General features: G+C 41.6%; 1 protein-coding gene across 2 annotated transcripts in view; it reads right to left on the bottom strand.

Moving 5' to 3' along the window:
* Positions 1 to 21,429, bottom strand: part of NFIA (nuclear factor I A) — a 507,433-nt gene extending 486,004 nt beyond the window's left edge. Inside the window, exon 1 of one of the 2 annotated variants that reach the window (XM_073544603.1) lies at positions 21,277 to 21,429. In XM_073544603.1, coding sequence (XP_073400704.1) covers positions 21,277 to 21,372 — 96 coding nt within the window. In that variant the 5' untranslated portion in view covers positions 21,373 to 21,429. The remainder of the gene's footprint in view (positions 1 to 21,276) is intronic. The other variant, XM_073544612.1, reaches the window with a different exon arrangement.
* Between the last annotated feature and the right edge of the window lie 2,522 nt (positions 21,430 to 23,951).

The following is a 23,951-nucleotide window of genomic DNA, read 5'->3' as shown; positions in this document are numbered from 1 at the left end:
GCTAATAAACAGGTATCCAACAGCGGAGATCCTCAACTTGAGATCGGCAGTTAAACCTGGAAGTAAGTGCTGAATTCCATGACAGCACCTCCGCAGGTAAGATTAGGTATTACATGGCGCTTATCAAAAAGTCATTAGGCTTGGAATATAATGTGCGGATAGAAAGAGTCTTCCAAAGTGATAGACACCCTACTGACAGGTGCAACATGGACCCCGATACAAAATCTTACTCCAAGTATAATGCCCCATGTATTCCCTCATATGGGATAAAGCATTCAGAAGGAGAGTATACATCAGTTTTAGGGCTTTGTATGCCCCTTATCGAGCTGTATTTGGGATTTGTATAGTGACCGTCCACATTACAGGGTTCTGTAAGACATATTTGACGGTTTTCGGCTCCGTTAGCGGCAGTCAAGCTTTGCTGCCCTCCCACAGTCAGTGATACATGTTGCAGAACTTTGCTACATTTTTTGCACTTTTCACTCGACTGAAGTTATTGTTCCGTCTCCTCCAAAAAAGCGAGTCCCGTGTATTCCACAAAGGGTTAAGTCCATTCCAGATGGATCAGCTTCTGTGACATAATTGGGGGAGACGTTTCCATTTCATGAGCACGTTATTGCTGAAATTACTAAATGTCACAGCGGTTTTGTACTGCGGACACCTCTGCGCTGGGCACGGCCATGAGCCCATTAAGTAATTTCACAGAGACCCGCGACGGCTTTCACATGGTGTGCCTCAATTAAGTGCGCCCACCAACCCTCAGATCATGTGACTGAGGATATACTCCGTGGTTTACGGCGTAAAGACCCCGGACGGCATGTGGTTGCTAGATCCGCATGGCACACAATTAGGAACATATGATCCGGGCTTCTAATCTGCAATGTGGCTTTTCCTTATGTGTACGGATGAGATTTGGTAAATATCAACCATTTTGCTGGTACCGAAAAAAATGCATAGAAAATCCTCAGCGTATCTGCTCCTTGTGAACATGCCCTAATATAAAACCGAGACTCAAACGCCTACTTCTTCTCTTCTTCTTTCTTGCTTTATACTGAAGCTCGACCCGTCCGGATCGGCTGCTGCGTCTGAGCACAAGCTCAGAAAGAAGTCAATGCCCTGGCAAACGATCCTATCTGTTCTCAGATGTTCTTTCACACCGCCATATTATGCCTCCTTTTCAACATTTTGGGCCTGATTCATCATTTGTGGGTGTTTTTTAAGTCATTTTTTTGTCTTGTGGTATTTGATGAGGTCTTTGTTTTGTGCCAAATTATTAAAAAAAATTCCGCACATGGTTTAGAAGTTTTGCACAGAATCAAAATGACTCTTTCTTAAACCACATCATGGAAGGAAACTGTAAATTATGGTGACACCAATAATAAATCTGGTGCATTTTTAAGACTCTTACTAGCAACATCCCTTTTTTCTAGACACTTTTAAAAACTGTGCAGGAAGATGCAAGAAAGGGGGAATTTATCAAATCTGGCATTTCATGCACCCGTCCTAAGGGATCATGCATTATCAGGAGAATTTTTGAATTCACTTTTTGGAGAGTTTTTTTTTTTATCTTAAGTCATTGGACTTTGTGGCGAAACTAAAAAATGGATTCTGGATTTGGTGCAAGATAAAAAAAAAAAAAATATGAAAAGGCGTAAATGGAGCAAAAAATACATCCGCTGACAGTCAGCAGGCCTCTGGATCGGAGGGAGGACAAGATGTAATATGGCTATTGAGAAAGGTAGCCGATATCAAGAGATGTAGGAAAAAACTATATTTTTATTTCTGCATCCGTGATGATAAAAAATAATAAATTATTGCAAACCAACAGTGAACACCATAAAGTAACAAAAAAACGAAAAAAAAAGCTAAAAGGCATTATTGCTATTTGTCGTTCATATTGCCCATACAGTATGAATACATATACTGTATATGGGCCACAAAATCACATTAAAATCCTGATCTCGGCATTAAAAAAATATCACTCAAATATAAATTGTTATACTATATATTATAAAAAGTCGCTCAGACTATGGGGAATAAATCCCTGCATGGATAAAAAGACACTTAAAACATCTACTGTAAAATCACAATTTAATGAGATCTTATTAGTAAATAAACCTCACAATATTTTTAGATAAATTAAGATTTTCAGCCATGACACAAATGTTAACATAGGAATCTTTTCCTACTTGTAGATTTGTGTAAAAAGTGTAGTGATTTTTTAACAAGTCATAAATCAGTTTAGGAACATTTATAAAGCCAAATCCCATCCACTTTCCCCAACAAAAAAACCCGAAAACTTTTGCTTTAGGCGCAAATAGGGCATAAATGTTGTAAATAAATAGGTGGTAATAAAAGTTATACATTTGAAGCATGCAATAAATAATATAGCAATAGGTAATGTAGATTTGATAGAGAAAGGTTGAACTTGATGGACCTGGGACTTTTCCAACCTCTGTAACTAACAATGTAATAAAACCAAAAGTCACAAGTTACTCCAAATAATTATAATAATAATCTTTATATAGCGCCAGCATATTCCGCAGCGCTTTACAGTTTAACAGTTTCAAGACACAAGTCATAAGTAACAATGTTAACAATACAATAATTAAAGCAAAATAAGCCGCCCTTGCTTGAGAGAGTTTACAATCTGCAATGAGGTGGGGGAGATACAGAGTACATGTGTGTATTTACAATGGTGTATATACAATGATGGTCCAGCCATCTTGAGGGAGTGAAGGATGGATAGATATAGTGAATGGGCCACACATGCACACTTACACATAGAATGAGTTTGATTAGTGAACGTGATAAGCCGCTCTGAACAAATGTGCTTTGAGGGAGCGCCTAAAATTATGCAAATTGTGGATAGTCCTAATTTCTTGGGGTAGAGCATTCCAGAGGATAGGAGCAGCAAGGGAGAAGTCTTGGAATCGGGAGTGGGAGGTACGGATTAGTGCAGAGGTTAGTCGAACGTCGTTTGCCGAGTGCAGCAGTCGGTTAGGCCGATAGACAGAAATGAGGGAGGAGATGTAGGGGGGTGCCGCACCATGGAGAGCTTTGTGGGTGAGAACAAGAACTTTGAATTGGATCCTATAATAAATGGGCAGCCAGTGTAATGACTGACGAAGAGCGGACACGACCAAGTACTGATTAGCCAGATGAACGACCCTGGCTGCTGCATTAAGTATGGACTGGAAAGGGGATAGTCGAGTGACGGAGAGGCCAATTAATAGAGCGTTGCAGTAATCCAGGCAGGAGTGGATCAATGCTACAGTGAGGGTTTTTGTTGTTTCCATGGTGAGAAAAGGGCGGATTCTAGAGATGTTCTTTAGGTGTAAGCGGCAAGAGCGGGCAAGAGCTTGTATATGGGATGTGAAGGAGAGATTGGTGTCAAACATAGCACCCAGACAGCGCGCCTGCTGCCGGGGTGTTATTATAGTGCCACCCACGGAGCGGGAAATGTCAGATTTAGGGAGGTTAGTAGACGGCGGGAGCAGAAGAAGTTCAGTTTTGGAGAGGTTGAGTTTCAGATAGAGAGTGGACATGATATTGGAGACTGCGGACAGACAGTCACTGGCGTTCTGTAGTACAGAGGGGGTAAGGTCGGGGGGAAGACGTATATAGTTGTGTGTCTTCAGCATAAAGATGGTACCGAAAGCCAAATCTGCTGATGGTCTCTCCAATTGGGGCTGTGTAGAGAGAGAAGAGAAGGGGGCCAAGGACTGAGCCCTGAGGTACCCCGACAGCAAGAGGAAGAGGAGATTACGTGGAGCCAGAGAACAAAACACTGAAGGAGCGGTCAGAGAGATAGGAAGAGAACTATGAGAGAGCAGTGTCCTTAATGCCTAGTGACTGGAGTCTAGAGAGTAGGAGATGGTGGTCAACAGTATCGAAAGCTACAGATAGGTCAAGAAGAATGAGCAGAGAGTGGTCACCGTTACGTTTTGCTGTCAGAAGGTCATTGGTCACTTTGTTGAGTGCAGTTTCAGTCGAATGTAGGGGGCGGAAGCCGGACTGTGAAGGGTCTAGAAGGGAATGAGTGGAGAGGTAACGGGTAAGGTGGGAGTAAACTAGGCGATCCAAAAGTTTAGAGATGAAGGGGAGATTGGAGACTGGTCTGTAGTTGTTTGGCCAGGATGGGTCGAGAGCGGGTTTCTTTAGTAATGGAGTAACGATGGCGTGTTTGAAGGAGGATGGGAAAATGCCCGAGGAGAGGGAGAGATTAAAGATTGCAGTTAGGTGGGTTGTGACGACTGGAGAGAGAGACTGGAGGAGATGTGAGGGAATGGGGTCCGTAGTGCATGTAGTCAGACGAGAAGAAGAGAGGAGTCTGGAGACTACTTCTTCTGTGATGGGATCAAATGTGGAAAGTGAGCCAGGGGAGATGCAGGAAGGGATGGGAGTCACAGCACTTGGTGGTTAGGAGAAGATTTCCTGATGGCTATTATCTATTTTTTCTGTAAAGTGGGAGGCCAGGTCATCAGCACAAATGTCTGTGATAGGGGCTTGTGCTTTTGGCCTGAGGAGGGAGTGAAAAGTGTAAAAAAGTTTCTTGGGGTTGTTGGCTAGTGAGGAGATCAGGGTGTTGAAGTAGGTCTGTTTGGCGAGGAGAAGGGCAGCGTTATAGGTTCTTACAATAAATTCGAAGTGGATGAAGTCTTCTGGTGTGCGGGTTTTTCTCTATAGGCGTTCAGCACTCCTAGAGCATCGCTGGAGAAGTTGAGTTTGCGATGTGAGCCAGGGCTGTTTTACTCTGTGCTTGGAGGTTCTGAGGGTGAGGGGAGCTACTTGGTCAAGGGTGCTTTTAAGAGTGTCATTGTAGTGATGAACAGTCAGATTAGGACAGGAAAAAGAGGAGATTGGGGACAGTGATGAGTGTATGGAGTCTGAAAGTGTCTGAGGGTTCATGGCTTGTAGATTTCAGACTGTGTGGTAGGTAGGAGTGAGCTGGGGTGGGTGAGGATTTGTGAGCGTGAAGGAGAGAATGTTGTGGTCAGAGAGTGGAAGCGGTGAGTTATTTAGGTGGGAGATTGAACAGAGCCTGCCGAAGACCAGATCAAGGGTGTTACCGTCGTTGTGTGTCTCAGAGGTTGAAAGCTGTGAGAGGCCTAGAGAGGTGGTTAGTGATAGAAGCTGGGATGCAGATGTGGAAGTAGGGCTGTTAATGGGGATGTTCAAGTCTCCCAGGATAAGGGTTGGAAGTTCTGAGGACATGAAGTGCGGCAGCCAGGCTGAAAAGTGGTCAAGGAAGTGGGTGGGTGAGCCTGGGGGCCGGTATATGACCGCTACTCTGAGGGAGAGGGGACGGAAGAGCCTGATGGTGTGGACATCAAAAGAAGGGAATAAGAGTGATGGAACTGGGGGGGATGACCTGGAAAGTACATTGTGGGGACAGGAGTATGCTGACTCCAACACCATGCCTGTTTGTAGGTCTCGGGGAGTGAGAGAATTGTAAGCCACTGTAGGAAATGGCAGCAGGAGAGACAGTGTCAGAATCCTGAATCCAGGTTTCAGTGAGGGCCAACAGATTAAGAGAGTTGTTCAGAAAGTAGCTGTGTAGGAAAGGAAGATTGTTACAAGCAGACCGTGGATTCCACAGGGCACAATTAAAAGATGGAGATGAGGGAGTTCAAGTAATATTCATAAGATTATTATGGTTTCGATATGAGGTAGGGTAGGGGTTGAGGTTAGGGGATGGTGGACCAGGGTTGGGGGAGATGTCCCCTGAAATCAGTAGGTGTAGGAAGATAAAGAGCAAATAGTTGTTGGAATTGTAAGTAGTTTTTATCTGCGATGTGTTTGGGCAAGAAGGGCTGAGGGTTCTCAGGAAAGTGAGGAGTGCATGGGAGCTGTACATGGGAAAGGGAAGTATAGAGGGGCTGATGTGTATGAGTTGTGATGGAGAGGGGATAGGGTGGTGAATGTGGATGGCAAAGGAACACAGGAGGATAAAAATAAAGCACATGGTTAAAGGGGAGAGCAAAGTGTGGGTTACCTGACTCCTGCCCTGACTAACTGCCATGTATAACTGTCGTTTTCCTGATGCTTAGCTTCTGTGATGCCTTGCTTATGGGATGCTTGCGTGCTGCACCCCACACTGCGTGCTTCCCCTTAGGAACTACTACATATATAGGCCACACTACAGGGTCAGGAGAGAGGGATTGTGGGAGCTGGTTGGGTATAATTTGGCAGCTGGGGCCAGTACACCAGAGGATGGTTAGATGATCAAAGGCACTAGACCAGGCTGTGTCAATATGCTATAGCACCTTCAATCTGATAAGATCTAGAGAGGCCCCAGTCACGAATCTAAAGCAGTAAGTATTACATACAGTGCAACAAATGAATTATACCAAAGCTTTAGCAAGCAAATAATTGGCGTAAAAAGAATCACTAGGGTTCGTTCTCACAATTGGTTTTTGATTAGCTTTTTCAAAAAAATGCAAGTAACCTTTTTTATTTAATTGGTGCAAAAATGAGTGCAGAAAATCTGCACTATCAAAAAGTAGCCCAAAACTTACCGTTGGAACATAGCCTAACAGGACCCAGTAAAATAAATCATGTCTGGCAGTACCGTAGCTACAGGGGAGGGCAGAGGGGGGCGGTCGCCCTGGGCCCTGCACTCTGATGGGGCCCACCCGGAGCTACGCTATGCAACTGTATCGGCACAGTGCACCGATACAGTTACATTCTGCAGCAGAGCAGGGAAAATTGATCTCCCTGCTCTGCCACCTGGCCGCAATTGGGCTCAGGCGGAGGTACTTGGTGCCAGCAGTACCCCCCGCCCGTCATCACAATTGCAACTATATTGGCTAGATGCCGATACTGTTGATCGCATTGATGAGAGAGGGAGCGTTATGCTCCCTCTCCCATCATCCCGCTCTCAGCGTCTGATGTCACTGACGCAGACACTGACAGGGGGTCGTGATGATGTCAGCACTCGGTGCCCGCTGTTTGGAGATGTGTGGGCGCTTAGAGCACTGCGGGAACAAGGAGGAGAGTTGACGGTGAGTATTGGAAATATTTTTTTTATCTCGGTGCATTATACTATACAGGTGTATGGGGAGTGCATGACACTATACGGCGTATGGGGAGTGCATTATACTAGTCAGGCCTATAGGCAATGCATTATACTAGTCAGAGGCCTATGGGGAGTGCATTATACTATATAGGCCTATAGGGAATGTATTATTCTAGTCAGGCCTGTGGGGAGTGCATGATACTATACAGGCCTACGGGGAGTGCATTATACTGTACAAGCCTATGGAGAGTGCATTATACTATACAGGCCTATTGGAAATGCATTATACAATACATGCCTATGGGTAGCGCGTTATACTATACAGGCCTATGGGGAGTGCATTATTCTATACAGGCCTATGGAGAGTGCATTATACTATACAGGCCTATTGGGAATGCATTATACAATACATGCCTATGGGGAGTGCATTATACTCTACAGGCCTATGGGGAGTGCATTATACTATACAGGCCTATGGGGAATGCATTATACTATATTGAGGACTATCTGGTACATTATACTATATGGAGACTATCTAGGGGGCCATCATACAGTGTGGGGATTACAGTGAAGGGGGGCCATCAAGCAGTTTTGGGGCTACTAAGGAGTCAGTATACTATATGGTGGTACATTACAGCGAGGAGGCATCATGTTATGTTTAAGAGAGCATCATACTGTGTATAGGGGAGCTGTACAGGGGGGGATTTGGGACATTATTCAACGTTAAGTGGGAAATTATTGTTATAGGGGAACTCAGGTTATTGTGACTATCAAAGGGGCACACACAGGGCATTATTACTTTCTAGGAGGCAAAATGTGGACACTGTTTTCTAGGGCACTTGCACCCGACATTACTATATTCTAGAGGGTTGTTTTAGAATTTAGAGGGCACAGATAACCGCATAGTAGGTGCAGTAATAAGGACACATACGTCAGCAGTGGGTCAGCATTGGGGTATCAGCAGGATGAGGAGTTTGTGTATCTTTTTTATGATCTCTGCAGGCGAATCCTGGCTGGAGAAGTAGTCATGTCGGTCTGAGCCAGATGGAAAAGACGTGAAAAGTGAACGATTCCATCAGAAAGAACGTCAGCGGTAAGTCACCATTTATAACTGTACTGTGATCTCTTACATGTTCTGTAGGACTGGTATCTACCACTGATCACACCGCCGTATCATACCGCGATATCCATGATGGTCTTTATATAGAGATTATTTTCAGTAGCAGTCATCTGCTGAGGTTCTCCTCCACTATTAGGGTGCATCACCCAGTTGTAATCAGGGTTACCTGGTTAGGGACCCGCTGAGAAACTTTCCCCCCCCCGAACCAAAGCCCTAGCTACGCCTCTGATATCTGGGCAGGATGCACCTCATTTCTTAGAAGGTGCAAGCCTCCTAATATTAGGGTGTATTGTTGAATGTCCTTAAACCCAGAAAGAAGCTTTGCAGACTTGCATTAAAATGTAGCAAATTTAGTAAAACTTTTGGTGTAAATTATAATAAATGTATCAGGCTGCAGGAGGCTACAACACTAGTGCTGAACCCCATACACTTCTAAAAAGTTGTTGAGAGTTTAGCAAAAGTAGGAAAAAGTCTCTTATCATGGTGCAGATGCGACTTGTGATAGAATTTGCGAGTTTTCACACCAGATAACTGGCATATATAAGGATTATTTCCAGTGGATATGTGATAACTTGATTATTGGTAATGTTATGGAAATGATTTTGAGAACAAGCGTCTGACTAGAGCGGCGAGTGCCCATGCGCTTCCTTGCTCTATTCTTTGTTAATGGAGCAGAGAACAGCACTTGGCTTTTCCTGTCAGACCCATAGACGATGATTAGAGAGGTGACGGCATCCGCAGCATTTTGGAGCGCTATGTTGGAGACGGGTGGGGGGTCCCAGTGGTCGGATCATTAGTTTTCATCTATCTCTGAGAAAGGTAATAACTTGCAATGTTGATGTGTACCTCATTTTTTGGCGCCATTGGAGCCACAATTCATGTTGCTTAGTAAATTTCCCGCATTCTAATTAATGTTTTCTATTACTACATAATATACCAAAAGGTCACAGAATCGCATGATGTTCCTCAAATCTATACAGTAAGTGTTTCCCGCACGTTTCTGCCGGATTTATAACTCTACACAAGTACGAGATGAATGCCAGAAGAGAAAGTTTCTCGCAGTTGAATCCCTTCATTCCTAATCCAGTGTAGGTTACGGACTTGTGATATCTGGAGGAAGTTTAACCAGACAGTTTAATCCTCTAATTTCCTGTCCTGTAATCAGTCCCTGACTGATGCCTCCAAATTAGAACCACACTCACTTCCATATTTGGGACAGGTGAAAGGATGTTCAGCTGCGGAAAATGGAAAAAAAAAAAGAACATATTACGTCTCCAGAGCGAAAGATGATTGCATCTCATACAATAAAATATATGTGGTAATTTGCAAAGAAAGCTATTAGCAATGTATGGTGACTATTGGCACCGAAGGACGCGACTGGTCCAAGAAAAAGAGCACCGCACTTTTCTAGTGACCGGGGTCCTAACAGGACACTTTACTCTTTGATGTCCACACAAAAAAGGTATATAAGAAAGGATGTCCTAGTGTGACAGATCTATTCTATATATTGGTCTAAATTGTCTAATCATTAAAGGTTGCACCGTGCTGCATGTCAAATGTCCACCAAATAGCTGCAAGAGGCGTGAGTAGGACCAACCGAAGTTATACATAGGCAAGAAGTCAGTGCAGAGAAAATGCCTGGAGAATCTGACTACACAGGGTTTGTTTGTAGTCTGTAGCCAAGGAGACACGTAGGAAAATGGTCGGATAGTTTTCATCAAGATGATTTCCAGAATTGCTTCACTTTTGGAGGAATATAAAATGGATGAAAATGAGCACATAGCACTTAAGAGATGTTTGGTGATGAGACGGAGCCACTGTCATCCAACGGTGATGATCAAGAGAATACCATACTTAAAATTGGCGGAGCAGCATCATGTTACCAACTCCTTTAAGTAATGGAAGCTACGAAGCTACGACTTACCTAATGTGGGCACATTATATGAAGAGAGTGATCACCGGAGAAGGACATCAAGGTTGGAAGAATAGATGGAGCAAGGTGAAGAGGAAGACCAGCGACCCGATGGCTTGATGCAATCAAGATAATGGCAGAGAAGACCCTGGTGGACCTATCAAGGCTGCACAAGATCCATCTTCCTACAGAGCGTTCATCCATCAAGTCGCCATCTATCGAAATCGAGCCAGAGGCCATAAAATATATATATATAGTAACTGAAATATTCTGTTCTGGCAAAGTTCATTACCCTTTGCCATCTGAGGGACTGTCCAAGCAAAATTGGGTCTGTTGGCTAGTATTCTCTTTTGGGAGTTCCTGAAGTCTTCCCTTTTATTCGACAGTCTTCCGAAAGAGCATATTTGCCAACGGCCCTGAACTAGCTGGGAAAGTCTTTCACCAAAAAATGGATGAGGCTTTGCAAAGTTAAAATGGTGTTCCTCATTGTTTTGGGGGCGTTCTCAGATGGTCCCAGGACGCAGCTCACAATATCCAGATATTTTGGATAAAATTTAGGTAAAGATAGAAGAATTAGTAAATATCCTGGGCACAAGATGAAACCTACCAAGATCTCCCTAAAACTGCTGCATTGCTCCATCATCAGGTAGAGCCCTGAGGTCGAAATGAACAGTCAGGGAGTAGGGAAATGGAGCGTGGGTTGAGCATGAAGGAGAGTGACCTGAAATGGTTATTAGAGAAAAACCTTATGGACAAATTTTATCAAGAGTTGGAAAGTACGACATGAGCCATAGTCAACTGCCTCTGCTGCCGTCATCTCCCCGGGATCCGGCTGAGCACATAAAGTAAAATATTATTTTTTGGAAACTTTTATTGTCTTTTTCTGCTTTGCGCATTCATCGCTTTTCAGTCTTCTCATGTAATATCAGTCTGTGAGTTGTACAAGAGAGGGATAAATAAAATCAATGCCAGTCTGCAAAGCAAAACCTTAGGGAGAACGACAAGTGACTTCCTGGTGCCAAGACCCCGGCCTGTGAGTGGTTCTCATCATCGTCAGAGGAAAACACTGTCCCAGAAGACGCATAGAGATCCAAGAGTTTACAACCTTCCAGAGAGTGGTGGGACCACCAAGGGGAGTCGGTGCTGTAATCTCATCAGCTCTGATGGCAGCCGAGGCTCCTCAGAGACGGATTTAAAGGGACGGTGTCAGGCAGCCAAGTTCTCTATGATGGTGACATTTCTGGGGAAGAATAAAACTGGAAATTACACTTCTGGGAAGTTGACTCAGCCCAGTGCTCCAGAGGAATCAACCACTTAGAGCTAACATTAAGTTCTGAGACCCAGTGCAAAAGGTGCACCAAGAACCCTAATTGTGTGCACCATTTATAGTATTGGTCTCCTTAGCAGGAGTAAAAGGACCCTCAGGTTCCGCCAAAACAAAAGCTCTTGGTTACTGTTGCAATATACATATATTTGCATCCACACGGGTTTGACACATCTTTGGAGACCAAAAAATGAGAGGTTCTTCTCAACGAGCTTCTCCCCAGGGTGTAACTATGAGAAGCAGAGGTTACAGTTATATTCGGGCACCGGAGCCTAGAGGGCACAAAAACATTCTTACTTTTTTAGAGACCGGTGCATTATAGTTGGGGGGTCCTTTTTTAAGTTTTGCGTAGGCGTCCAGGAGCTTTGTATCATATCTCGAGCCCCTACCTCCAGTTACGGAGACTGGGGATGGTGCACCAGTAAGATCAGGCACAATTAGACTATGCCCAGGAACCATCTCTTTTTGCTTTTTTTCTCTTCTAATCCTTGAATGAATTGCAGCTTATTTTTTAATTTTGGACTGCATGGCCAATCAAGGTCATATACAGTGGGTATGGAAAGTATCCAGACCCCTTTACATTTTTCACTCTTAGTTTCATTGCAGCCATTTGGTAAATTCAAACAAGTCCATTTTTTTTCTCATTAATGTACACTCTGCACCCCATCTTGACTGAAAAAAACCCCAGAAATGAAGAAATATTGGCAAAGTTATTAAAAAAGTAAAACTAAAATATCACATGGTCATAAGTATTCAGACCCTTTGCTCAGACACTTAAATGTAAGTCACATGCTGTCCATTTCCTTGTGATCCTCCTTGAGATGGTTCTACTCCTTCATTGGAGTCCAGCTGTGTGTAATTAAACTGATAGGACTTGATTTGTAAAGGCGCACACCTGTCTATATAAGACCTCACAGCTCACAGTGCATGTCAGACCAAATGAGAATCATGAGGTCAAAGGAACTGGCCAAGGAGCTCAGAGACAGAATGGTGGCAAGGCACAGATCTGGCCAAGGTTACAAAAGAATTTCTGCAGTTCTCAAGGTTCCTAAGAGCACAGTGGCCTCCATAATCCTTAAATGGAAGAAGTTTGGGACCAACAGAAGTCTTCCTAGACCTGGCCTGTCCAGCCAAACTGAGCAATCGTGGGAGAAGAGCCTTGGTGAGAGAGGTAAAGAAGAACCAAATGGCTGCAATGAAAGAGTGACAAATTTAAAGAGGTCTGAATACTTTCTGTACCCACTGTAGATCGTGGATCCAGTTGTGTTGTAACATTATAGAGGTTGAAGAATTAATCCCGAGGTTGGAACTTGTGCACATAAATTCCTAAGACTGTTACAGAAATACCGCCCCGCACCCATGTGGGTAATGGCAGATATTGTGGATATTTTCGGCCATAAAACCTGTTACTTATAATTTGTCGTTATCTCTCTTGACCTCAAAAAGCTTCGCTCCCCAGCTGTAGAGATTACTGACAGCACATGGAGGCTTTTCTATCTTTAGAAGGAAAGATGCAGATTTGGGAATATTGTGAGAGGCCCTTCACATTCACAGCCGCGTCTTACTGACAGCAACATGTGATGTCCGAATCTCACAGGATTGATTGAGGACATAAAGTGGGAGACAACTCAGTCATGAATAGCAGTAGTTACCGGGAACCCCCAAGTGTCAGTATTCGGTACCCCAAGTGTGAGCGTTATTATCCTGCACCCCGATAGTCATCCTGCACCCCGATAGTCATTATCCTGTACCCCGATAGTCATTATCCTGTACCCCGATAGTCATTATCCTGTACCCCTAGTGTCAGTCTCATTATCCTGTACCCCCAGTGTCAGCTGACATGTAGCTGTATACAGAGGTGAAGTGTAGCTGTTTGAAGATCTTACGTGTAGCTGTATACAGGGGTGACGTGTAGCTGTATACAGGGGTGACGTGTAGCTGTATAAGGAATATATGAGAATGTTTTATTGCCAGTAATTACAATGAGAAGCTGATGATTTTTACGAGCCCCTAATGATCATTTTTACCTGATGATTCCTGTAAGCATGTGCCGATAAGCTTCCCAGATTAGATACACCGCTTTCTGCTGAGCCCAGTATCTAAGCCTCTCATGGTATTTTCTGCAGAGCACCTGAATCTCGGCCTCATGTGCAGTTCTCTCTGGTGCAGGTGTATCTAATCCTCTCATGTGTGATATTGTCGGATGCGTTAATGCATTATGTATCTAAGCTTTTCATGTAAGGTTCGGTCTTCTGCCAATGTACCTAAGCCTTTCATGCCCTACATTGTCTATTTTGGTGTATCTAAGCCTTTCATACTGTTTGGTGTCATACTGTAGCTGAGCCAATGATGTGTGATACAGTTTGCTGACATAGCGTATCTAATCCTATCATGAGTGATACAGTCTGCTGAGCTGTCGTATCTAAGCAGAATCCTTATGCTACAGCTGGTTCCTGACTATTCGGACTGGGTTGTGTGCAGCGTCGGACTGGAGCACCTTGGGCCAACCAGAGAAAATCATTCTTGGGGACCACAATGTAGCTACATAGAAATAAATAGAAGACCCCGAATTGTGTGGTAAAACGCGCTAATATCAGGGTATAGTATAAGCTAGTACACATCTTAATTATGTAGCAGGGGTTGGGGTAGCCCCCTCATAGAATATAATGTAGCCTCCCTCATGGAATAAAATGCAGCCCCCCTCATAGAATATAATGTAGCCCCCTCATAGGGAATAATACAGCAACCCACAAAATATAATGCAACCCCTCATAAAGTATAATGCAGCTCCCCCATAGGGTATAATGCAGCTCCCCTCATATAGTATGATGTAGCCCCCTGAGAGAATAATGCAGCCCCCACACAAAATATAATGCAGCCCCTCCACAGAATATAATATAGCCCCCTCAGAGTATAATGCAACCCCCTCATAAGGCAGCCCCCCATAGAATATACTGTAGCCCCCTCATAGGGCATAATGCAGCTCCCCTCCACCTCCATCATTGTTTTCCCTCTCCACCCCATCATTGCCCTCATCACCACCTCCATCATTGCCGGCTCACCCACCACCTCCATCATTGCCCATTCCACCGCATCCATCATTGCCTCCTCCCCATCACCATTGTCCTTTCCACCACTACCAACATTGTCCTTTACACCAGAACCATCATTGTTTTCTCCCCCACCACCCCCATCATTGCCCATTCCTACACCTCCATCATTGCCTCTCCCCACAACCATCATTGCCTTCTCCCTCACCACCCCATTATTGCCCATTCCAGCACCTCCATCATTGCTTCCTCACCCACCAACCCCATCGTCCTTTCCACCACCAACATTGCCTTCTCCCCCACCACCTCATCACTGCTCTCTCCATTACCCACATCATTGCCAATCTCCAATACACACACACAGCACCACTATCACACACACAACACCACACACAGACAGCACCACACCACTCTCTCACACATGCATGCATGCAGGTAGGCAGACACACGCACACAGCACCCACTCACCTCTCCGCACGTTCCCCGCAGCCGCAGCACATACCGGCAGCTTCCTCTCTGAAACAGCCGCGCTGTGTCAGACAGGAAGTGCTGGGCAGGACGGCATCAGATCCCTGCAGCTAAGCTCCAGTCCCAAGCTGCATGGATCACAATCATGGTTCGTCGCCCTTTAGGGGGCCACCTCCGGGGCCCCGATTCAGCAGCACCGGCTTTACATGCGAGCTGTGTTAGCCTCAGCTTGTGGCTAACACTGCCCGCTTTTAAAGTGAAACGCTATTCACTCCTCTCCACGCCCATGGGGGCATGGGGAAGCGTGAATATTCATTTCCTTTTAGCAGCGGGGACAGGCTCCTGTCTCCAGCTGCTGATCCGCTGGCACCGGGAGGGCCTTCCTTGACTCAGGGGCCCCATAGCAGCTGGGTGTGCCACTATTAGTGACACGCCACTGGCTGAGGGCCCCTGGAGCATTGGGGGCCCTAGGCAGCTGTTGGCCAATATGCCAGAAGGTGTCAGTGCCTGGGCTCACTGGAGAATCCTCCGGTTCTCCAGTGGGCCAGTCCGACCCTCGTTGTGTGCCCCCGATGTCTGCCGTCTTCCTGACATTTTCAACGTCTTCCTGACAATTATTATTTTTGGGATCCAAGCAGAAATCCCTAAAAACTAAACCCCTTAGTGGATACAAGACGTATCTAATCCCCGGAGACTGAAGAGGACGAATGGGAGGTGAAGCCGGTCTCACCTATGTCTGTAGAGTTTAGGTAAATACATGGGGGCCGATGCTGCTCCTTACTACCCTGTTCTCATCATTGTTCTCTATGGACGGCCGGACAGGGGGGTCGGGGGCTTCTCTTTTTTTAATATGAACCAGATAAAGGAATGTTTTGAAGAATAACACAGCTGCGCTTATCGGAGGTTCTAGTAGGAGGACCGGAGACCAGACCCCGAATATAGGAAGCTATTGCCTTTCACCAAAAGTCTGGCTGATAAGAACCCACTGGAGATGCTTACCCTGTATAATGGAGAACTACAACTTCTAACATGCTCTACCAGCTCCGCCGTGATCGTAGCTCTGATACATCTGTTTAATCACATTAGAGGGGGTATCATTAAATCACAGGGTCGGACATATCATTGGTAGAACCTGCGCAGATGAACAGGGGCCTGATAGCTCAGGGGGCCACATCCACCTCCAAAGCAGCGAGTTACTTCCATCATAGACCCATAGCGGGTGCAGGATGATGTACTATTGGACTGTTCCCGCTCAGCGGCCCTCTTCGCTTTTTGCACTTGATACATTGTTTAGAATGTGTTTCCTTTTATAACAAGAATCGAAGAGATGTAGCAGAGCTGACGGTGCGATTTATTGCTTTTTTGGACGGCTATAAAATACGTAGTATGGAATGGATATTTATCAGGTCAGGAAGTTTTTAAAGCAGGCGTGTAAGGGTTAAAGTAACGTACAGATGTAGCAGAGCTGGATTTGTCTAGTATCTCTTTGGTTCTCCGCGCCCTTGTGCTACTTTTCTAGCTGTACTTTAGAATATCTGAAACTACAGACAGCAGAATATGTCATCAGCATGGTCAGGCGGGATGATGAACACAGCTCTGCTACACGGGCACATCACAACCAACAGTGCTCTGCTACATCTATCTAATCAAGTGCGCATGTATAGTATTAAATGTGCACGCACTTGCAAAAGTTTCATAGCAGGTATTAGAGTTGTATTTGTCATTTCACCCTCTGGAACAGTATCAATCATTATAATTCAGTAGTTTCTTCTGCAGTCCTATGTAAAACTACAGAGAACATATAAACCACTTAGCTCTGCTACATTGCAAATGTACAATAATAGCCGACATAAGAAAATAATAACAATCCACGACAATGATAAAACCTAGGAACAGGGAGCGGAGGGCGGACGGGCTGTGTCAGCTGCTTTATTAAGCAATTTGTATAATTTAGCTGTGTTTGCTCTTCTTGTCACTCACGGTGCTAAAATAAATCTGCCCTACAAAACCACTTGTGTGATGCACTAACCCCTCCTCTGCTGCAGGTGGTGTCTTTTTCCCCCATATGACAGTCCAGATGCTATTTTTTTTTTTTTTTTTAATGTTATGAATACTCAGAAGTTTAACTATCTATTATCTATCTTATCTATCATCTATCTATTATCTATCATCTATCTATCTATCTATAATCTATCTTATCTATCGTTCACACATTTACGCCGTGCTTCATATACATTGTTGCTGCCTCTCCAAACTTCTGAACAGTAGAAGCTAATTACATCCCTCCCCCCTTCGTCCCACAATCACAACAGAATAATTTTGTGGATAAAAAGTTTTGTAAGAAAGTTTGCAATAAACTCAAATCTTCAAAGTAAACAAGAACTTCTGTGGCTGGAGAATGTTTATTCTGGAGAAGATTGGGAAAGATTTTCCATCCTTTTCCCAGTTCTGCACCTTCTCCCCAGTCATTCCCAGTGTCATCTCGTTGGGCACTTACATGTATTCTGTGCACCAGACAATGGCAATAAATGAAGTTTACGATACGGGCAGAAAAAAGTAATCAGTAAGGACGTGAGGCTCCATCTTGGTAGAATAAAAAGAGAAAAAAAACCTTTAAACTTTCACTTATCATCCCTACATCATATAGTAAGAGTGACGCTGAGCACATGACAGCATTTATTGTATCACACGTCCCATCCTTCCTCCAGTATCTGATGTCACATATTGTATCTGGGATATTTGGCCTCTTATTGGATCCGGTGATGTCATATAATATTCTCTGCCTTATTACGTTGTATCTCGACTCATATCCTGTATCACTTATTATGTGTCACATTCTGTCTGACATATAATGGCGTGGATTGTTATATGTCTCGTCATTCTACTAGAGGACGTCAGGTATCATGCATATTGCATTGTGTTACATATTGTATATTGGACCGTACATATCATTATCGCATTCTATGTATCATGTGATGTCAGATACTATATCCCTTTATGTTGTAGTGTGAGATGCAGCACAGCGTGTAATGTTATATATACGTACGACATAGAGTATTTCATGATATTGCATTATGTGATGTCTTGTCCCATGACATAGGATGTAGTATATTGTATCACATGTATTGAATCCTGTAAAATACCGTATATCATATCAAATATTGAATCACTTATATTCCAAACTGATCCATGTACTGCAACACCTGCTTTACTATATCATGTCCTATATTGAATCATAGATATTGTATCATATCATATATTGGATGCTAAACATTATATTTTCTATATTGATTCAGATACTAAATTACATGTTAAGTTGCATCACATATCACATCCTATCATATCACATATACTGTACTGAATATTGAAGTGTGTATATATCATTGTAACTATTATTATCTGCATTGATTTATAAATTATATTGATTGTTACAAATCACATATCCTGTCACGTGATGTCATTTCCTGTATCATATAATATATTGAATATGGCATAATACCATATATTGTATGATATTAAATATTGTCTCATCACCTCTATTATATCCCATATCCTATCATGTGATGTCACATACTGTATCATATTATGGATTAGATATTGATTAATATTAGATATCATATATAGTATGTTCTATATCCATTCATATATATTGACTGTCATATAGTTTCACATATCCTAGCACTTGATGTCATATTCTGTATCCTATACTTAATGAATATTGATTATTACGAGATATCATATATACTGTGTTCTATATTGATTGATATACCTTGACTGTCATATGGTGTCACGTATCTTATATTGCATATATAGTACATAAACTATTCAATATTCAACCATAATATGATAATTATATGACATATAATACAATATGTGATACCATTTAACAATGTAATATATATATTCTGTTATTGTATTGTTCTATATTGATCCGTATATGATATTGACTGTTATATAGTATCACATTTCCTATCACATGATGTCACATCCTGTATCATATCACGTGTTGAATATGGCATATTACCATATATTGTATATTGATTCATCTACCGTATCACATAATGTCATAGACTGCATCACATAATGGATAGAATATTGATGAATACGACACATCAGATTATTATACTGTCAGATATTGACTGTTACATAGTATTACATATCCGATTATATCACATCCTGTATTATATATACATATATAACATTCAATACATAATATGATCATGTTATTATATTGTATCATGTTCTATATTGATCCGTATATGATATTGACTGTTACATAGTATGACGTTTCCTATCACATGATGTCACATCCTGTATCATATCACGCGTTGAATATGGCATATCACTATATATTGTATTTTGATTCATATATTGTATTACATTATATCATATGATGTCATGTACTATATCATGTTATGCCTTAAATATTGATTAATACGATATATCAGATGATTATATTGTATTATGTTCCATATTGATTCATCATTATCGTATCCTATTATATCGCATGGTGTCATAAAATGTATCATATTGAATATTGCACAATAACATATTTTATCATATCATGTTCTATATCGATTCAGATATTATAAAGCTTGTTACATAGTATCACATGATGTTATGCGTGGTATGGAGCCACATACATCAGATCACAGACTACATGACATTATATTGTAGATATTGTTTTGCACTTTTTATTATATCATGTCCCGTATTCTATCATATATTGTATTCTAGCATATTTCATATCACATGTATCAGTACGTATCAAGCATCAGACATTGTATCAAACTACTCCTACAGATATTGTATCACATCACACGTCGTACAGTAAACTCCTGATAACACATCATACCATAAAATAAACAATGGATAAATAATGAACGATAATAATAAGAATGCAGGGAAATCAGAGGAATAAGTGCGGCAGAATACAGAAGGAAAAATAAACACTCCAGTAACTCAAAAAGTTCCTTAGAGTCACAGCAAGACAAGAACGACCACCTTATGTAAATGCACAACCCGACAAACCTCAAGGGATACCCAACAGTGAAAAGGAGTCCGATAGCAAAATCATAAAATGATAGAAAAAAAATAGTAATAAAAAAAACAAAAACAAAATTGAAAGCGACAGGTTTCAAAAAGAAACAAAAACCAAACGACAACAACAAGAAAAGTTTCCTTTTCTTTTATCCTTCATCTTGCCAAAAATAAAATGTGAGAATTGAGCTGGATAGTTGGAGGGGGGGGTTTGTTGAGGGGTGGAGGGGGTGACCAAAATAAAAAAAATAAAAAATAAGCAAGCTTTGGAGTAGAGTGGGAGCTGGGCACAATGAGGGTGATCAAGCCTTTTGCTGTAGGAATCCCGACCACTCGCCAGCTCTATTTTAACTGATATCTATGTGAAATGAGCTGCAGTTCACGGTCTAGTTAGGAATGAATAATGCGCTCATTGTCCCGCCTGGAAACTTTCTCTCTCACTGGAAGAATTCACGCTTTGCCACAAGAATAATAATTATGGCTAACTCCGAAAATGGGCTGTTAATGAATTAATCCCCTAACGGACAACAAGTCTAACGACTACCAGGGGCAGCGATGATTCCAGCAGTGTCGTCCCCCCCTTCCACAACAAGATGTGTATATAGCGCAACAATGGCCGATTGTCTGCCCCGATCCTTAAGCCTTTTTACATCTTATAGATGGAGAAGTCAAAGGTTACCCGGCCCGAATGACCAAACTATGAGAGTTAACTCAACCCCAAGTGTCGGCACAACTTTTTTTTTTTTTTTAATTGAGCTAAAGAACGTATAAAAAAAAAAAAAGATTCGAGATTCCGGAACGTTATAGGATTGTAACCTGCTCGAATGTAAACAAACCCGGGAGAAACTTAAGAAGAACTTTGGGGATGAAAGTCTACAACTTCCCAGAAATAATGAGCTATAAAAAAAATAATATGTCCTAACAGCAAACAGGTTGAATTCCAGTCCCCAATTTTTTCCTTTAGAATTTGCAAAATAATAATAAAAATAATAATGAAAAAAAAGACAAAAATAATCTAAAAAAAAAATGACGAAAGAATGAAGGAAGGATCAACCCCAGACATGATTGCTCGCGTTTACTCCTGTGGAAACATTTAATTCATTCTTATAAAACAGCAGGACGGGGCATCCACTGTTAGACATCAATAGCCCCTTGTTATTGAGTGGCACAGAGGAAATCAAGTGGGGCAACCGTAAGGCGGATTCATTGGAGAGTGAGAAAAAAAAAATCAAATGTTAATTTGATAAATGTGAGGTCTGGGACATTTTGTCAAAGAGGGAGGGAAAGTTTAAAAAAAAAAAAGGAGAAAAAAAAAAAAAAACAGTCCGGCTGCCAACTTACCATCCACCAAGTTCTGGCCGAGATGTCGTAGCAAAGCTGCCATTTGATGGAGCCGTCAGAAGTTTTCCCTGCCATTATGCTGTCAGCAAGCTTCATCTGATGCTAGCTCACGGGAGATAAGACACCTAATTGAGAAAACATTTGCTATGCCATGTTGGGCAACATGTAGCCGGTTCCATACCATATGGAATCATGGGTAAAAAAAAAAAAAAAAAAAAAACCTTGACAATGAACCAATCTCTCAGAGACCCAGTGGCAAGGTGAAGTGGAGATGAAAAGTCATCTGCTAACAGCGATGTCTTCTTCCCCGTCCGTGTTGGGTTTTTTTTTTTCCTTTCCTTAAATAAGAGCCCACTGCTCAACATCAAAGTGAGACGCTTAAAATTAGGGCTTCATCTCTCCGATGATTTTACTCCGCAGCGTTCCCCTTCTCCTTTTTCTTTCATGCCCTTTTTTTTTTTTTTCTTTTTTTTTTTTGTAAGTAGAAAGAGGAGATTTTATAGGACAAAGAAAGCAGGTAGTGGACTGCGGAGAAAGAGAGAGAAAGAGAGATCGCCACAGGCTATTAGCCTAAAATTTCTGCTTGACAGATGGAATTGCTTAGAGACTATCATGCAATGTTTAGCTTTTTTTTTTTTTTTTTTTCCTCTCCCGACTTCAGCCTGATCCAGTATCTGTTGTTTTCACAGTCACATTTTTTTATGTGCAATTATAAAAAAAACCCATAAAAGTAAAAGAAATCTGAAAAAAATATTTAAATATTTAAACATAATTATTTTCCATAAAGAATATATATTCTTTATGGAAAATAATTATGTTTAAATATTTAAATATTTTTTTCAGATTTCTTTTACATTTATGTTTTTTTATGGACATGTGAAAACTGATAAAAAAATTTGCATTTTTTATTTTGTAATGTAATTTTTTAAACATCTATCAATTATCTATCTTTTATCTATCATCTATCTATTATCTATCATCTATTATCTATCTATCTATCTCTTATGTATCATCTATCTATTATCTGTCTCTATATTATATTTCTATCATCTATCTATCAATCATCCATCTATCTATTATCTATCTATTATGTATAATCTATCTATTATCTATAATCTATCATCCATCTATTATCTAAATTATCTATCTATATAATCTATCTATCTATCTATCTATCACCCATCTGTCTATTATCTATCATACTATTTAAAATCTCTCATATTTATTTATCTATCATCCATATCTTTACATATTGATGTATGACATATTTATTATTATTTTACAGACATTTATTACTCCTAATGTTTTTCAACTTTTTGACCATTTATTTCTTCTAGAAATAGTCCCTCTCCCACTACACCCCTTAATTCTTACATTTCCTACCCTCTCGCCATCCTATCTTACCATATCATTTATTCATAAATTGGATAGAAAATAATTATGTTTATTTACTGAAATCTACAAAAAGTTATTTGATTTTTAGCTTAATTACTCATCTTTTTTGGAAACGTTTACAAATTTCTATAGGAATTCAGCAGCGTCTCCAGTAATGCAAGAGTTAAATTTTATCACTCAAGAATCCAAGAAGGATCCTGTGCCAGCAATGCCACTGTGATGGTCAGGAAGAATATTAATTGTCTCACGTTACTTATGCTTCGTTAAGAAAGCTGTTTTCTTTTTTTTTTCTTCCTCTTTACTTTATGAAAGGGAAACTCAAAGAGGAAACCCAAAGAGAAGATGTCTGCAGCACAGGACTCGAAACTTTATATCAAGTTTTTGTCATTTTTTGTTTTTCTTTTCTCCTCTTGAATTGTATCTCTCATCAGATACTACTAGTTGCCACAAGTGTTCTTCTCATGGAGTCCAGAGTTACGCCTGCAACGAGAGAAGACCGAGCACATGTCACTATTGTGTCTAATGTTTACTATTCTTCATTGTTCACCTTGCGCTGCTCACTTTGCTGCATCGGTGTAATTAATTCCTTCACTGGTCATTCTTCTTCTGGATTAACAGTCAACCAACCTGCAACACAGTTTTCTCTGCAGTTGTCACCAAGAATATGGCGGAGTAGGACAATTATTGACTTTCTCTAATGTAGCAACTTTGAGAACTCAATTAGAATTTTCTTTAAGTGAAGAAAAGCTGGAAAAACAATAGGGCAACAGGGTCTTATCCAGCGTATAAGGGGGATCAGGGTGCTGGGAATTGCTCATCTGATGGAGATACAGATTGAAAATGTCGGCTGCTGCAGACCAGCAAGTAAATCTATGGAGAAGAAACAATGGAGAGATGGGTTCAGTGAAGAAGCAATGGAGCCATGGGGTTCACTGACGAAACAATGGAAAGATGGGGTTCAGTGAAGAAACAATGGAGAGATGGGGTTCAGTGAAGAAACAATGGAGAGATGGGGTTCACTGAACATACAATGGAGAGATGGGGTTCAGTGAAGAAACAATGGCGAGATGGGGTTCAGTGAAGAAACAATAGATGGGCTTCAGTGAAGAAACAATGGAGAGATGGGGTTCACTGAAAAAACAATGGATAGATGGGGTTCACTGAAAAAACAATGGAGAGATGGTGTTCAGTGAAGAAACAATGTAGAGATGGGGTTCAGTGAAGAAACAATGGAGAGATGGGGTTAGTTCAGTGAAGAAACAATGGAGAGGTGGGGTTCA

Source organism: Dendrobates tinctorius, unplaced genomic scaffold (assembly GCF_039654945.1).
Source record: "Dendrobates tinctorius isolate UK_male_01 unplaced genomic scaffold, ASM3965494v1 ptg000138l, whole genome shotgun sequence".
In the NCBI taxonomy this organism is placed as follows: Eukaryota; Metazoa; Chordata; class Amphibia; order Anura; family Dendrobatidae; genus Dendrobates; species Dendrobates tinctorius.
The sequence above is the reverse complement of the archived record's forward strand: the minus strand, read 5'-3'. Positions and strand labels throughout refer to the sequence as shown.